The sequence below is a fragment of the Trichinella spiralis genome (assembly GCF_000181795.1).
Source record: "Trichinella spiralis strain ISS 195 chromosome Unknown Scfld7, whole genome shotgun sequence".
Lineage (NCBI taxonomy): Eukaryota > Metazoa > Nematoda > Enoplea > Trichinellida > Trichinellidae > Trichinella > Trichinella spiralis.
In genome coordinates, this window is record NW_003526946.1 from 172917 (window position 1) to 188730 (window position 15814).

General features: G+C 33.5%; 3 protein-coding genes across 3 annotated transcripts; 2 read left to right on the forward strand and 1 right to left on the reverse strand.

The window, feature by feature from the left end:
• Positions 1-117: 117 nt before the first annotated feature.
• Tsp_11430 (zinc finger protein) lies at positions 118-1782 on the forward strand (the record flags this gene model as incomplete). Its single annotated transcript, XM_003372947.1, has 4 exons — positions 118-388; positions 467-591; positions 1224-1327; positions 1398-1782. Coding segments are annotated over 4 exons (885 nt in total), but the record flags the coding sequence as incomplete, so codon positions are not given.
• Positions 1783-8050: 6268 nt separating this feature from the next.
• Positions 8051-11942, forward strand: Tsp_11431 (hypothetical protein). The gene is made up of 6 exons (XM_003372948.1): positions 8051-8557; positions 8621-8695; positions 8975-9275; positions 9588-9743; positions 10092-11285; positions 11338-11942. Exons 1-6 carry the CDS (start codon positions 8051-8053, stop codon positions 11940-11942), a joined length of 2838 nt encoding a protein of 945 aa, XP_003372996.1.
• A 477-nt stretch (positions 11943-12419) lies between these two features.
• Positions 12420-14426, reverse strand: Tsp_11432 (conserved hypothetical protein). The gene is made up of 6 exons (XM_003372949.1): positions 14285-14426; positions 13957-14112; positions 13483-13514; positions 13402-13430; positions 12817-12973; positions 12420-12611 (listed from the first exon to the last, which is right to left on the reverse strand). Exons 1-6 carry the CDS (start codon positions 14424-14426, stop codon positions 12420-12422), a joined length of 708 nt encoding a protein of 235 aa, XP_003372997.1.
• Between the last annotated feature and the right edge of the window lie 1388 nt (positions 14427-15814).

Below are 15814 nucleotides of genomic sequence, written 5' to 3' on the forward strand. Positions count from 1 at the left end.
GCAACTCAAATATAGCTTGCTCGGGCTTTTTTCAGTTTAAAATAAATTGTTGCAAATGATCAAATCAACATTGTAACTTTTATTTTTCATTTCATTTTTTGAAATTGCTTTTTACAGGAAGTTTCATTTCATTTTCACTCTTTCTCCCTGTTTGCGTCTGGAGAACAGTTCCTTTTGCTGCTAGCTTTTCAAATGATTGTATTGTTTGGTTTGCAAGCGATCATGATAAGAAAATCAAAAGCAACATTGCTTCAGCTGGACTGTGAAAGCTTGCAAGCTTCTTTGTTGTCAGTTTTATTACTGGCATTGATAAGAGTTTGCATTTTTTTCCCCTTTTTCAATTTCACTGTGCTCCCTGTGAAACGGCATGAATCACGCGTATCCCATTGTAAGCTTTTGCAACTGCATTGTTTATTGATGGTGAATTGTACGCTTTTTTCCATTTGAAAAAACATTTCAAACACAGACAAGCTTGAGCTGATGTGTTTGCTGTCTGGAAACAATGCAAAAAAGCATGTGAAAAAATATCCTCAACTTCGAATGAAACACTTGTCGAATGTTTTCAATTTAGCTAGCACAAAGTTTGTCAGTGTGAGTTTTTTTTTCGCTGCCAACAGTTTTCATTTTTCCTGTTTCATTTTCACACGATACAAGCTGAATAATTTTCAAATTTTGTCAACAACAACAGTAGATCAGTGTGTCGTTAGGTGGGTTCGATAAATATGCGCATACTTTGCTGACAAGCTTGCAACATTTAATCTACTCATTGCACTGTCCGTGTGTGCGTATGTCGGCAAGAAATTGACGACAGTTATTGAAGGTGGGGTTTTGTTTATTTTCACTCAGTTGACAAACAAAGCAAAAAAATAAGTATGAAAAAACAACGAGCACCTAGAGTTGACTTGTCCGTTATGTCAAATTTGTGAAACGTGCTTTTTCTCTCCAAAGTCAGGCCAATTTTATTCATTTTAACCGCCAATTTTATACGGCTCGTTGGCAAAATTAAGAAATTGCTCAAACCGGCTGCGCAATCAAGCGCAACAGCCCGAAGCGCGTTCCGCGTCAAGTGACAATGAACAGTTTCTTACTTTTTCAGCAATTATTCATTTATTTTAAAAAATGTTTTTCTCTTCTCAATCAATTAATCAATTTTTCAATGATCAGCATATATATATTTTGTGAATTTAATTTATTAAGATTTTTACAAACCGTATGCATGTCAGCATACAAATTGCAACAAGCGTTTTGCGAACAAATTTCTGTTGAAAAAACACGAATTTATCCACACCGGCGAACGTCCACATCAATGTCCGTACTGTTGCAAGAGGTAATTGCACCATTAATTATTGGACACATTTTGTGTATAAATTTCATATCTATAATTGCTTTTGAAATAGATTCAATCGAAAGGATAACTTGTTGAGACACAAGAAAACGCACGAATCGAACAGTGTCATGATGAAACAACGTTCGAATCGTATTTTCGATTCTGGCGAATCGATGTCGCCCGTTGACGACAGTAACCTCAAGACACTGGACCAGTTTGCCAACGACCCGTCTCCCCCGGGCAGTTGTGATCATGAACGATTCAGTGCGGCGGCTGGGGATGCGACAAACACGAAACTGAACGAAAATGAAGAAAACAAGCAAATAACTACTACTACTACTACTTTGACCCCCAATTTGCTGGATATTAATACCAGCACTGCCCAGACAGCAGCAGCAGCGGAAACGGAAACACAAATCTCGCAGGGTACCTGCGGTGTTACTGTATCCCACTGATTCTTCAACTGTTTCATTCATCTGTTGATCACAACAACATCTACTGCAGTATATACACGCTGACATTTCTTTTGGTTTTTATTTTCATTTTTCTCATTGCTTGCTTTGCCGTGTCCCAATGCTTTTCTTCGCTTTTTATTTTCTGTCATTCAGAAAAATTCTTAATTGCAATGTTATGCATTTTCCATTTCATGATTTTCTTTCTGTTCGAGAATTCTTATTTGTTTGTTTGTATACGTCAAGTGCGCATTTTTGCAAGCTTACATGTGCCGTCGGTTTTGTGCCGCATTTTCCGCTTATTATTCTTTTTCTATTTTACGCGTAGCTTTTTCATCCGTGGCTCCAGTCGATGACCGGTTAAAGCGCCTCTTGCCATGCTCTAAAACTCGGTTACTCGACGATGATCGATTATTTTCAATGTGGTTCTATTCCGTTGATTAGTGTCTATTTGCCAGTGTGCCGTTTTAACGCTGTAGCCATTTTTTAAATTTTATTCTAAATTTCATATTATTTTTTTATTTTGCGCGCTTCGAGCGCCCTCTTGCTGTGCCAGTTGACGCGGAAAATAGCTGACTACTACATAGATTATGAAAACATTGATGAAAAATATGCTGATTTTATTTTGATTTTTTTGTTTATTGTCAAATTTTCTTTTATTATTAATATTATTTTCTAACTTGACTGTATTTCCGCGTTTTGCTTTTCTTTTCAGGGATTCTATGTTGAATGGTGCGCTTTGTGTGGTTGAAAATAATAAAACTTGCAAATGGAAAATTTTTCTGACACTGCGCCCAACGCTGTTTACAATTAAAATGCACATTTTGAATTTTAGATCTTAACTACCGTATATAATTCAGCCTGGCACTGACGGCAAACCAACACTGCATACTGTTGCTGAATAATCAGCGTTGAACTTTACCAACGTTACAAGAAACGTTTTCCAGAGCCCCCTCAGAATAAGAAAAAGAAAAATAGCAAAAAAATATCTGAAATTTAAACTTGCATTTTCCTTATCATTTCAATTATACCTGACAGTTTGCTGACTAGGATAGAAAATGCTAATACAGACAATTGATTTTGAATAAAAAGAACAAAACAAAAATCACCCCACCCCACATACACACGTTATTCATAATGTAGCACGTCTGTTAAACTGAAAATAACATAAAAAAGAATGACAAAAAACCCGATACAAAAACCAACCTCGCCAGCCAAACTGCTTCACACTGATAAGCTGCAAGCAGAAAGAAGAAAAAGCTGTTTTCAATGTTGCAACAATTTGTGATTTGAAAATTTGAAAGCAATGTCAAATTTCATTCAACTGCCACTTTTTCAATTGAACACTTTCCTGAGATTATTTAAATTTTTATTAAACTTTTCAATAGGCAATTTTTACTGCAGTTGCTTCTATTTCAAAAAGACAAACAGAAAGCAGCTACGCTGTGCCGAACAATTTACACAAATTGTTCACCTTTCTTCACCCAAAGATCTTCTAAAAAATTGTTTCCGAAACAAAATCTTCATGCGATATTATTGAAAGTAAAACTGCAATTTTAATACTCTGAAAAAGGTGGTCTTTTTGCTAACATATTAGCAATATTATAATTTTCTTATGAAACGGCAATATAGATTAATAAAAGTATTTAATAAACAGTAATTATTGTTATACTATGCTGAAATGATACCATACTAAATTAAATTACTCGTTTAATATTTTTTTAAAATAAAATATACTGACGTGCAAATGGTATTTGTGTCACACTCAATATTGAAAACAAGTAATTTATTAAAATTCCAATCAACAACTTATCTACAATGACTTGAATTAAAACTGATCTCGATTGCAATCATTGTGCAGTAACGTTGAAAGTCAAAGAAAAATTCTTTAAAAAATCAAGTACAGAAAATGTTTTTAACTTTAAAACTGTTCGCAGGTATATTTTCTTTTTATTAAAACATTTAAAATTTGATTTGAAAACTACAAATATGTCATATCGATCAGAAAGTAAAAAAATTTCATTTATTCAGTTTTACAATTATAACAATACTATTGTAGAGTTTGAGTGGAATTCATTAAAAAATACTTCAATAAAAAATATTATTATTCATTTGCATTGAATGTAAAATAGAAAAAGTTATAGAGGACTACTGAAGTTACAGTTAAAGTAGTAGAGTTATAGTATGTTTAATAATAACATAGTACTATATGTTAATGCATACATCTACAATTAGTATATTGAAATACTGGGAAAAACAAAGAAAGAGAAAAAAATATAAGCATCACTCAATAGGAAATATCTTTCCAATGTTTCGAATGATAGTGATACTGGTCATGCTATAATATTTCGTAGTTAGAGTGCTTTATCCTTTTACTAATAACACAAACACAACTGAACACACGCTAACTTAGTGTTTCCACATTACAGTAGCCATATCAACTGAATTCACAAATACATTTTTCTAATTTCCTTAACATGTGTCTCACATCATGTTCACACAAAGTAGGAGCAGTGCCATACCACGAATATATAAATAATAAAATAACAATATGACAAAAATAATTTGACACAACACATGGATGTAAGCATGAAACAGTTTTATTATACATTTCATGTTATCGTATTGTGTGGCTAAAAGAGAAGATAATCACACAAATGTAATGATGCGCTGGCTTCTTTACTTTTTATCAGGCAATAATTGACTCCTTTATGCCAGACCACTTTTCTATTTCATTGTCCTCAAGTATGGTGCACTGAATTTTTGAGTTGGACTTGACGGATGTCGAATATTTGAATGTGACAACTGATTGTAAAAATTAAGTGTAATGTAGACTTCATGTCAGTGGTGGATCAATTTGGAAAGTACGCTTTCAGCCATTTTTGAGTATGTGTCCTAATTCAATCTTCTGTTTTATGATGAACTTTCCTAATTGCCAAATTGACTTTTTCTGTTGTTAACTTTCATTCTTTCTTTGTTTATAATATTTTATTCTTTTCTGCTCATTGTTTGCATTTATGACTGCAGATTTTTATCGTGATCAAGATCTTCATAATATTATACTATGTAAAGTGTTTGTAAATATTTGGACCTTATGGTCATTTTGAGGACGATTCCAAGATCACTAACATGCAGTCGTTACCTTTGTTAGTTTACCATTGTTGACTGTGACCCAATGAAATGGATTTTCCGTGATCAGATTTGTCAGATTTCAAAAGTGGCTTCTTTGATGCGCAACGTCGACAATACGTTCGATGCTGCTGAGCAAAGATAACAAATAAAATCTATTTAAAATTTCAAAGTTTCATTTTATTACTAAATGCCCTGATGTAAGAGCACTGTACCTTTGTACTAGCATTTTGTTATGCAGCGTATTTTGCCAGGAGTATTACTTGATATTCCTGCCAGCAAAAATGACAGCATTTTCACAAGTCGCCAATCAACTTTAATCGTGAAGATTGGTTGAGCAGTTGCCTAACGACGGCTTTTGTTAAGAAAGCTTATTCACATATATAAGATAAACGGTCAAATGATGTTGTGGATGATCTACAAATTATTCGTAATGGTACCTGGTTTATGAAAATATAGTTACTGCCAGTGCCATAAACATATACAAATCGCCATAAATTTTACAAAAATTCCAACTATGCCACCCCAAACAAAAAATGCTTGGTTCCTGGAACAATCTCTGCTTTACACGTGTCCACTGTCGTGGGTTCTGTAAAGCAGTACTTTTGAATTCTGAAAGGAAACTACTTTAGCATGACCTAATTTTCTTCATAAAATTTCTATTTTATTTGGCGTTGTTGTTGCTTCTAATCTATGTCAAATTAGCATAGGCTATTTCCTCGAGATGTATGCCATTGGTTATTCTAAGTTCTCTACTTTTTGAAATGGAAACTACAGCTCTCTCAGTAACATTTCTGTTGAAGTTGATTGACAGTATGGTTGATGTAGACTGCTTTCTCAACAATATACCCAAAATGATGTGGGAATTCGATTGAAAGTTCTTCTATGATAAAGTTACTTTAATGAATTACTGACTTAGCGTTGTAATTTTAAATTCCATTATATTATGTCTGTGCATCAAATATGAATGATTGGTTCAGTTTCACTTCGACTTTAAAAAAATTTTTCCACAGATCACATATGTTCATAATATTTCCAATATATAAATAAAGCAATTGCACTATTTCTTTGCAGTTACTTAAATCAGTAAAACTCAAGTTTCAAAATTTTTTTTAGTAAGTCATGATCCAAATGCCAAATATATAAAGAAGTTCCATTATCTTTGACTAATCTCCTGTTCCATCTCAGTACAACCGAAGTACATAAGTATCCGCTGATATACAAATCAAACTCTCTCTGTCGAAAGTGTGCCATCAGTTACCTTGTTATAAATAGATAAAACTGGTCATATTTATTGTAACAAATCAGGACATTGCAGATCAAAAAGAAGACGGCATAAGAAATGAGAAAGATCGACGCTAGTAGTCTCAATACATGGCATGCGTGTGTGTGTGTGTGTGCAAAGCGGTACTTTTATATATGTATGATCATCTTCAAATTGAATATCATCTACATTAATAGGTTCTATTAAATCATCACGAAGCATATTATAAATGTTTTTCTGATTAGATGACAAGTATGTTAGGTAAGAGTCAAGTTAGGAAACAAGCTCTAACTGGTTGGAGAAGTCAGAAGCTGGTGCAAAGATCAAATTTGCAAGAAATCGGCTTCTGTTAACGTCTTCTTGACAAATGGGAAACACCATAACCACTTCACCACTATCATAAAATATATCAGGAAACAATTGCAGAAGAAGAGAACATTTAATGACAAAAAATGATTTTGCTATATTTAACAATAGTATATATATATATGTTATGACAAATGAGAACAACCTGCTAGGAAACGGACAAATTTTAACATTTGCCTTTGACAAATGTCGCCAACAGTTAGTCTTTCGAGCCAGAATCAGACCGACGCCTTATTGATTGAGAACGAGTGTCTACCAGACTGAAGTGATCCTTACATAAAGGTCGATACGCTTGTGAACAAGCTGGAATCAAGGAAGGTGAGACTATATATTATTGTCAAAAAGTTGCTTCATTTATGTGAAACAGAGAAAGAGAGAAATTCAAGAGACATTCAGCTGAAGCTCGAGAAGTTGGAGACTTTCCTCAAGAATGTCTTGGAACTGAAAATCCAACTGGAAGAAGAGCTAAGAGGCAAAGCGCAAGTTGAAGGGATGCAACAGTGGGTTGCGCTCGAAAGAATATCAACGCCGCATGATTTGTTGCCGTGAGAAAAGAATGGTGGCATAAACTTGCTCATTTTAAATGATCAGCTGCCAAGGATCGCGATGCTTCCTTCTGCCCTGCCTCGCAAAAGGCGGATAAAAAAACATAGCCAGGGAGAGTGTGAAAAAAGTCTTACAGTGCAACCCAGGTAAGTCGACTTTCAGATATTGATGGTCACCTAAAATATGTCCCCTCTGCTGAGCAGGGCACCCGCTCGACTCTTGTGAGCTTTTCTCATCAGTTGATGCAAAGTGGAGGAAGAAGATCCTTCAACGAATTAACGTGTGCTTTGGATGTTTCGCCGTTAGTCAAATCGCATGGAAATGTCGGAAGGAGAAGCAATGCCTAGTCAATGACTGTGGAATCACCATGAGCTACTCCATGGGACGAGGGAAATCAGCATATGTTAAAATAGTGCATATTCCATACATAATAACAATGAAATTTAACAAATTTATTTTAATAAGCTGCTTGCAGACCCCTTATTTCTTATGTCTTATTATAAGTAAATAGACAGCAGGATGCAAAATGCTATTCCTATTGCAAAATCTCTAATGAAAAATATTTGTATATTAATTTTCGATCAAAAAATGAAGCATTTACTTTATCTTCAAAAATGCTCTTCACTTTACGCTGCACTGCATTACTTTAAAATATAAAGTGCCGTGGACAACTTTAAAATTCTCACTGCATGCAACAATTTAAACAATGTAAAATCATTAAAGTTTAAACAATACTTTTTGCTATCAAATACTTTGTGCAGAATTCATTATATTGGTAGCTTCTGCGCTTGCGATAGGCGACGCTTACTTCAAGCTGTTTCAAGGTATGTGCTTCTTTAATAATTCATTTTAAGTAAAAATATTTATATAAAAACATTATGCAAATATCTTCACAAAGTTGCACTAAACCTTATGATACTTATCAAATGAAAAATTTAGAAATACAGACATCGTTGATCGAAAACCATGATTTTTGCTGTACTCCTTATACTTATCGTACTGGGATTAATATACCATTTTATAAATAAAGAAAAGCAACCTGCAGAATTGGTGGCTGGTCTGGTTGATATGTTGAAGGGAAAAAGCATCACGAAACCAGCAACATTTCAGCTTGACGAAAAGACACAGGCCGAGCGTGATGAGTCAGATTTTCAGTGTGCGACAACCGCAGCAACTGTTGAGATAATAAGTGATCAAATCAGTAAAGAACTAATTCTTAAAAAATGCACACAAGGGACAATGGACAATGAAGGAGTTGAAGAATCAAAAGAATTAATTAATGCTGATGGGATAAAAGAGACTGAAATGAAAGCAATGGCAGAAAAAAAAATAGTACTCAAAGAATTAAAAAAGAAAAACACAGGGCCACTAAAAAAGAAATTTCATTCAAAAATTAAGAAGATAAAAAAAATTTTAAAATTGAAACCAGAAACATTGGCATCACCTATTTCCAATCAAGTTCAACAAATGGAGGTAAGAAAATCAGCAGAACAACACGATGAAAAAGAATAATGTGAAAAAAAGATTAAGGAACAGAAAGTGAAAATGGAAAAAGTTGAATCCAACCATGACTTCAGAAAGCGACGTATCGAAGAAGCATCTGATACAAAAGTAAGTGATGAGATATCAGGGTTGCAGTTTCAGAATAAAACAGTAGAAACCAAGCAAGAAAAAAATGAAATGACAACAGAAGCTCAACCAAAAGCAATAACAGAAATCAGGAATGCAACGGAATTAATCAGAATGAAAGCAGCTATAAAGGAAGAAAAGAAATCAAAGAAAAGTAAAAGAAAAGAAACAGTGGTAATACCCAAGATGAAGATTATCCCATGCAGAGATGAAATAGATGAGCAACCAGAAGTAAAAGAGTTGAAAGCGGTTATTTTCAAGGGAAGAGTTGAAGCGGCAGCGTTCACAGCAATACCTTATGAAAAAGTAGTCGATAGAGCTGCAGAAGAGGTTAAAATTCAAGATAAAAAAAAGAAGAAAAAGAAATCAAAGACAAAATCTAAATCTAAGATTAGTACAACAGATAGCAAGAAAGCCATGGCAAAAGAAGATTCAAGCCCATTAAAAGCAGAAATAAAAGCAGAACTAGAAATAAAAAAATTAAAGTATGATGGTATAGATAAAGAAATGGAAACCGAGGAAATCAAACTCGTGGTTGAAGAAAAGATTGATGAAGAAAACGGTAAAGCTGAGGGAGATGCTGAAATTAATGATGAAAAAAAGAAGAATTCAAATAAATCGAAGAAAAGTAAAAACAAAAGTAAGAAAACTGACTTAATTCCATTAAAAGCAGAAGTGAAATCAGAACCTGAAATAAAAGAAATAATGCATAATAATAAAAATGAAGGGATGGAAACGAAGGAAGAAGCACCGAAAGCTGAGGAAAAAGTAACTGAAGAAGTCGGTAAAGCTGCGGAAGAGGTTGAAATTAAAGGTGAAAAAAAGAAGAATAATTCAAATAAAAAATCTAACTCGAAAAACAGTGAAAAAAAAGAAATAGAAGTTACGCCTCAGACTAGAAAAATACCTTCCAAAGATAACGCAGAAATGCAACCAGTGAAAAATGAAATGAATGCGGATATAGTGAAGAGAGGAATTGAATCGGCTAAGTGCGCAGCAATCCTTCCTGAAAAAAGCTTTGAGAAAGTTGGTAAGTATGTGAAAGCGCTTGAAAATGTAGATATGAAAATGATGAAAAAGACATCCACGAAATCAACGAAAAGTGAAAAATATAGTGAAGAAATCATTCCAAAAGATGACCTAAACCCATTAAAAGAAGAAATAAAATCAAAAACTGAAATAAAGAAATCAACGCATGATGTAGAAGAAGAAGAGATTGAAACCAAAGAACTAACACCAGTAGATGAAGAAAAGATTCCTGAAGAAGTGGATGAAGCTGAGGAAGAGGTAGAAATTAAAGATGAAGAAAGGAAGAAAAAGGAAGCAAAGGAAAAATCTGATGACATAAGGGAGACACCGGATAATATGAATGATGAAGAGATTGAAACAGAGGAATTAACACCAGTAGATGAAGAAAAAATTCCTGAAGAAGTGGATGAAGCTGTGGAAGAGGTTGCAATTAAAGATGGAAAAAAGAAAAAACAAAGATCAAAGAGGATATCTAAATCAAAGAAAAGTGGAGAAAATAGCAAAAAGGCCACAGCGAAAGAAAATTCAAGTCCATTAAAAGCAGAAATTAAATCTGAAGATAACATAAGAAAATTAGCGGATGATATAAAGGATGAAGAGATTGAAACCAAGAAACTAACACCAGTGGTTGAGGAGAACATTCCTGAAGAAGATGGTGAAACTGAAGAAGAGATTGAAATTAAAGATGATAAGAAGAAAAGGAAATCAAAGAGGATATCTAAGTCGAAGAAAAGAAGAACAGTTAGCAAGAAAGCCAGAGCAAAAGAAGATTCAAGTCCATTAAAAGCAAAAATGAACTTAGAATCTGAAATTAAAGTATTGAAGCCTGAAACTATGGATAAAGCAAAGGAACCGGAAGAACTAGCACCAGAGGTTGATGAAAATTTAACTAAAGATGTTGTTAAGTGTGCGAAAAAAGATGAAATTGAGGATAAGAAAAAGAAGGAAAAGAGATCCAAGAAAAAATCTAAGTCTAAGAAAAGGGAAGAGAAAGGCGCAAAGAAAGAACGGGGTCCATTAGAGAAAGACGTAAAAGCAGAAATTGAAATTAAGGAACTGAAGGAGGATATTATGAAAACAGCAATGGATGCCAAAGAGCTAACAGCAGATGTTCATGAGAAGATGGGAGATGAAGTTGTTAAACCTAAAAAGGTGTTGGAAATTGAGGTTGAGAAAAAGAAGAAAGAAAAATCGAAAAAAGACTCCAAATCAAAAAAAAGTGAAAAGAAAGAAGCAGAAGCAACGCCCAAAAAACATAAAATTCCCATCTTAGTGAAGGAAAATGTGCTGCCTGATGTAGAAGAATTAAACTTGAACGATATGGAAACTGCTAAAGAGCTGTCACCAGCAGTTGAAAAAAACGCACATGAAAAAGCAGCTAAGGATGGAAAAGCTAAGGTTGAAATTAAGCATGACAAAGAGAAGAAAAAACAATCCAAGAAGTCGAAGAATAGTAAAAAAGGAAGTAAACGAAGATCATCAAAGAAGAATTCTGTTCCATCAAAGAAAGAGGCTGAGAAGATTAAAGGGAAACATAAAGATGGTAATAAGTTAGTTTTTTTTCTTAGAAGCAGATTTTCTACTTGTAGTTTTAGGGAATGTTAGGAAAAAATCAAAATCAGGAAAAAAAGTAAAAAGTAAAAAAAGTGAGAAAATGAAAAAGTTAAAGAAAATAGAGAAGGTTGCTAAAAAAGGAAGTAAACATCCTTCTCATGTCAAAGATGAAAAGAAAGATGCGAAGCCAGATAAATCTGACAGTAAGAAAAAAAAGGAAAAACAAGCAGCTCTGATGAAACAAACAGACAATGCTGTTAAGCCATCAAGTAAAAAGATTAGTGCTAAGACAAAGAGTAGTGGGGATAAAGGTGGTAAAAGTATCGACGCTAAACCGCTGTCTAAAGAAATGAAAGCTTCGAAGAAAGTCGGCTCACCGGATGCCAAAGCTAAACCGAAAGCTGGTAGTAATAAAAAATTAAGCTCAACTAAAGGTGCCCATCCAGTTGCTGCAGAAAAGAAGAAACCGTCGCATAAAAAGCAAAAGAAGTCAAAAGGAAATAAATCTGGTAAAGATAAAATTGTCAAGAAGTCCGATAAAATGAAAAAAAAAGTGTCAGGAAAGCAGGCTTCTACAGGGAGTAAGCATCGAAAGAAGAAGCAATCAAAAAAGCATCCAAAAGGATCAAAAAGCAGTAAAAAATAGCTGCACAAATGTCGATTTCAAAAATACTAATATTAACTGCATTGTACATTCCCATTTTTGTTTTTTTACAGTTTATTTTGCCAATATCATGATTACTGCGTGTTTATAACTTCTTTTCCAAATTTTAATTCATTCTGTAAAATGTATGAATTAACTGTAATGGACAGACCAACTATTATGATTATAATGCTTTAATATAATTTCAAAATAAAAAATATTATAATTGTTGTTACATCAGACTTCATTGCATCTGAACGAGTGAAAACAGGACTATTTTTTATTAGATGAAGAATAAATAAATATGTGAATTACAGAAGCGTTTTCGTACACCAACATACACGCACCACAATATTTTCCAGTATCAATTAATTCCACTTATGCACAACGTATATTGCATTTCACTCTCGTTGTTTTTTGTGGCTCCCGCCATTATAATTTTACTAAATAAAGTATGTCATACTTTTTCACAAATGCTTTTCACCTGTTGTCCTCATTCAGTTGATGTAGTCTGATTAACTGAGGATTTTCCATCATCTTATCATAACAATTTTCCGTAACATACACAGCAGGGTAATCTGATTTCGTCCGCTCCCATTTTTCCCACTCCCCCCCCCCTCTTCGTTGTCCACTCATATCTTGTATGGTATTTGAGCGGTAATTGGCGACTGGCTTATGTTATTTTATCAGTTATTCAGTTTTGATCAGTAATTCCACCTCAGAAATTAATTAATAAGTAATGCAAAGTAATAATATTGCATGCAAATCCTTCAATAATGCAAAAATAGATGGGCATAAATAATTAAATGCTGATGGATAAAAGAAATATTAATATTTTTGTTTAACAATAAGCAATCTTTAAATCAGAATATATAACTGCTGTGCATTTATATGCGCAGTAGATTCCAATTAACACAAATTCAAATAACGCGAACATTCGATTAAGACGGCCAGCGTTCACTGAATGAAAATTCAAATATCTAATGGCATTAGGCTGAGTTTTATTAATGCAAACATCAAGCGCGAACCGTAAACTGAATAGTTAGAATAAGTGTAAACATAAAAAAATGTTTATTGAAATGCAAAAGTGAAAGTGTTTGCTAAATAATCGCATAAATGTCGTTTCGTTACGACTGTTACTTTTCAATCACGCCTAACAAGCAATTATTTGCTTTGCATTTGAAAAAATATGTTGACACAAAGATATTTATTATACATAAGTTCAAAGATTTCAAAAAAAGAAAAACTGTAGAAAATATCATCCATATATTTTGAAGTCAATAATTTTATTATTATGGAATTTGTATTAGGATACTTTTAATTAAAATTTATGTAAACACGGCTATGCCAACATCGGTAGGGATTGCGCAGTTGCAAATCATGCAATTGCAAATGTGACTAAATAGGTAAACAGGAAGCACAGAACAAATTGCTAAACTTATTATGCCTAATTTAAATAAACATTTTATGCTTCAGGTAATTGCCGTAGCACTGTGATTAATATAAAGTAAATAAATAGCAGTTAACATTATCAAGCATAAACATGAAGACATGTTGCTACATATAAATGAGCAACTCAAATAAAAGCAAACATAACAAAAAAGAAAATTACGATAATATTCAAATTTTATTAAACCAATGTTCATATCAATAATTGTTATTTTGATTTCGGTGAAAACTTGTATTGCACAGGTTGCAACATGCAAGGATAATACTAACGTCGATGTAGATTGGTACGCTGATTAAAAACATCGCATAAAATACATTTTTTAGTGAAAACGTCAAGTGTAAAGCAACGCTTAAATTATAAACTTTTACGCATATGACATCCAGTTGATTAATTAAAAATTTGAGTTATTTGCATTATTTAGAGAAATATAAAATTATAGAAAAAGTGCTATCCATATTCATCAAATTTTGAATTAAAATTTTTCGCCATCGCAATGCTTGTCTGCTATAGAATAGTTACATTTTAGGTATTTTGTATATAAGCCTCCAAATGTGTTAAGCTCCAAACTTTTGAAATCAGCAGGAAATCCAGCTTGGGCTGCTTCTAGAGCAAACATTGATCGAAACGCAGACCATTCAATAATTGCAACGATGGCAAGTTTTGTAGAGCACCATGCACAGATTAATGTTCTTGCATATAGTGACGATCCACCAAACTTGCCTCCTAGAAATGAAAAAAGCAAAACCAAAGGTCACTGTGATTTTAGATTTCATAAACAACTAAAAAGATAAATTAAATTTATGCACTGCTCACTTTTCCAATAATCACCAGTCTAGGGTTTCCGTTTAAGAGCTCAGAGTGATGACGTATCCATCTATCGTTCTCAGTCTTTCACCTTCCAATAAGGATCTCAGGTATGTGAATTTGGTCACATCCGCAATTTCGGTGTTGTTATGTATTCCTGCAGTGAACTGCTCCCAGAATGACAGGAACTCCAGCAACGTTTCACTAAATTTCGGATGTTCCACGTAGTACATGTAAAACTCGGGTTTGATTTCTTCATTCTTCCACCATGTCATGTGCTTCCTAGCAACGTTCTAAAAGTTTAGACATCAAATGTAAAGCCATCGTGATATCTACCCATGATCTAGCTTCACATATCGATGTGTCAGGGTCTGGCACAGACGAACCATGCCGATGCACCGACGTTACAACGCCTCAAGATCTATATTCGCTGCGGTCGGGATTCTAATATCTAGTTATAAGCAAATGTACAAGTTTTGACAAAAAATTGAATTCTGCCTCCGACGGAATCATTTTCATCAATAATAGACCTATGACAAGTCTACCTAATTAAACTTAATTGATATCGCTCAAGGTCAAAATAAATAGAGAAGCTGTCTCTCGAGCATGATAATCAAACAAACTAACACAATGGATCTCTTTATTCTTTAAAAGCACAGATACAATACAATACAATACTTAAACACGCTCATCCAGGGGCGTTGATATGTTTCAATAATCATGGGGGGTGGATATAGTATCCAGAAGATTTATTTGAGATCCAAGGGATGAACATATTGATAGTTTCATAAAAATTTTTCCCAATGGAGGGAGGGCGGCCGCCGAAGCCGCCCCCCCCCCCTTATCAACGCTACTGCGTTCATCTAATAATAGCAATCTCGTTCTCCTCTAATGCCCGCCAACAACAAAAACAACCGTCAACCTTTTTGTGATAATCAAGTTTTAATTAGTTCCAACTGTCGGTGCCAGAGCGTGATTCCTATCAAATTAGCATGCTGTTTTGTTTAGAAATATATTTAAAATTAATGCACCGAGTTTATTATTGCTAAAACCAATTAATTCATTTCCAGCTAAGTTTAAGCATTTTATTTATGCAAAAGAAGCGCGTGATATGTGAGTAAGTTTTGTGGATTATTATTATTTTGAATTTCAAGCCGCATACATTTCAAAAGATCAAAAGTCTATCATTTTAATTATAATATTTTAACATCAACTATAAAGTTAGCAACAATTAAATGATAACCAATTAATTATAACATTATATTGAGAAAGTACTTGATTATCTCAATGTAGGCTTTGGAATTACTATTTATCTACAGTCTACTGTCATTGTTTGATTGTCTTTATTTCGGATAAATTTTATGTAAGAATTTGAAATTGTTAAAAATTTAAGTGATGGGAAATATTTCTATTCATGATGTTGAAAATGCTATTCACGGTATGTTTGTGATGATTGTCATATAAATTGCAAATGACTAATTTTAAGATGTTATCTTGGATTTCTAATCCAAATACGCTAACCACAAGAAGAAGTTCGAATCAGCTTGAAACGTAGTTTGGACGAAATTTGCATGACAGTGAGCTACGGGATTAGGTTATAAAATTAAAATATTGTTTTGCA

Excerpts from the sequence above, each read along its gene's own strand:
- Tsp_11432 (XM_003372949.1), bottom strand. The coding sequence starts at position 14,426 with ATGTACTACGTGGAACATCCGAAATTTAGTGAAACGTTGCTGGAGTTC. Across the intron at positions 13,431-13,482 it reads ATGTAGCAACATGTCTTCAT|TGCTACGGCAATTACCTGAA; the intron begins GTTTATGCTTGA and ends TATTAATCACAG. Across the intron at positions 12,612-12,816 it reads GCGCATATAAATGCACAGCA|CCAGTCGCCAATTACCGCTC; the intron begins GTTATATATTCT and ends AAATAACATAAG.
- Tsp_11431 (XM_003372948.1), top strand. The coding sequence starts at position 8,051 with ATGATTTTTGCTGTACTCCTTATACTTATCGTACTGGGATTAATATAC. Across the intron at positions 8,558-8,620 it reads ATCAAGTTCAACAAATGGAG|AAAGTGAAAATGGAAAAAGT; the intron begins GTAAGAAAATCA and ends ATTAAGGAACAG. Across the intron at positions 8,696-8,974 it reads AAGAAGCATCTGATACAAAA|GGAAGAGTTGAAGCGGCAGC; the intron begins GTAAGTGATGAG and ends GTTATTTTCAAG.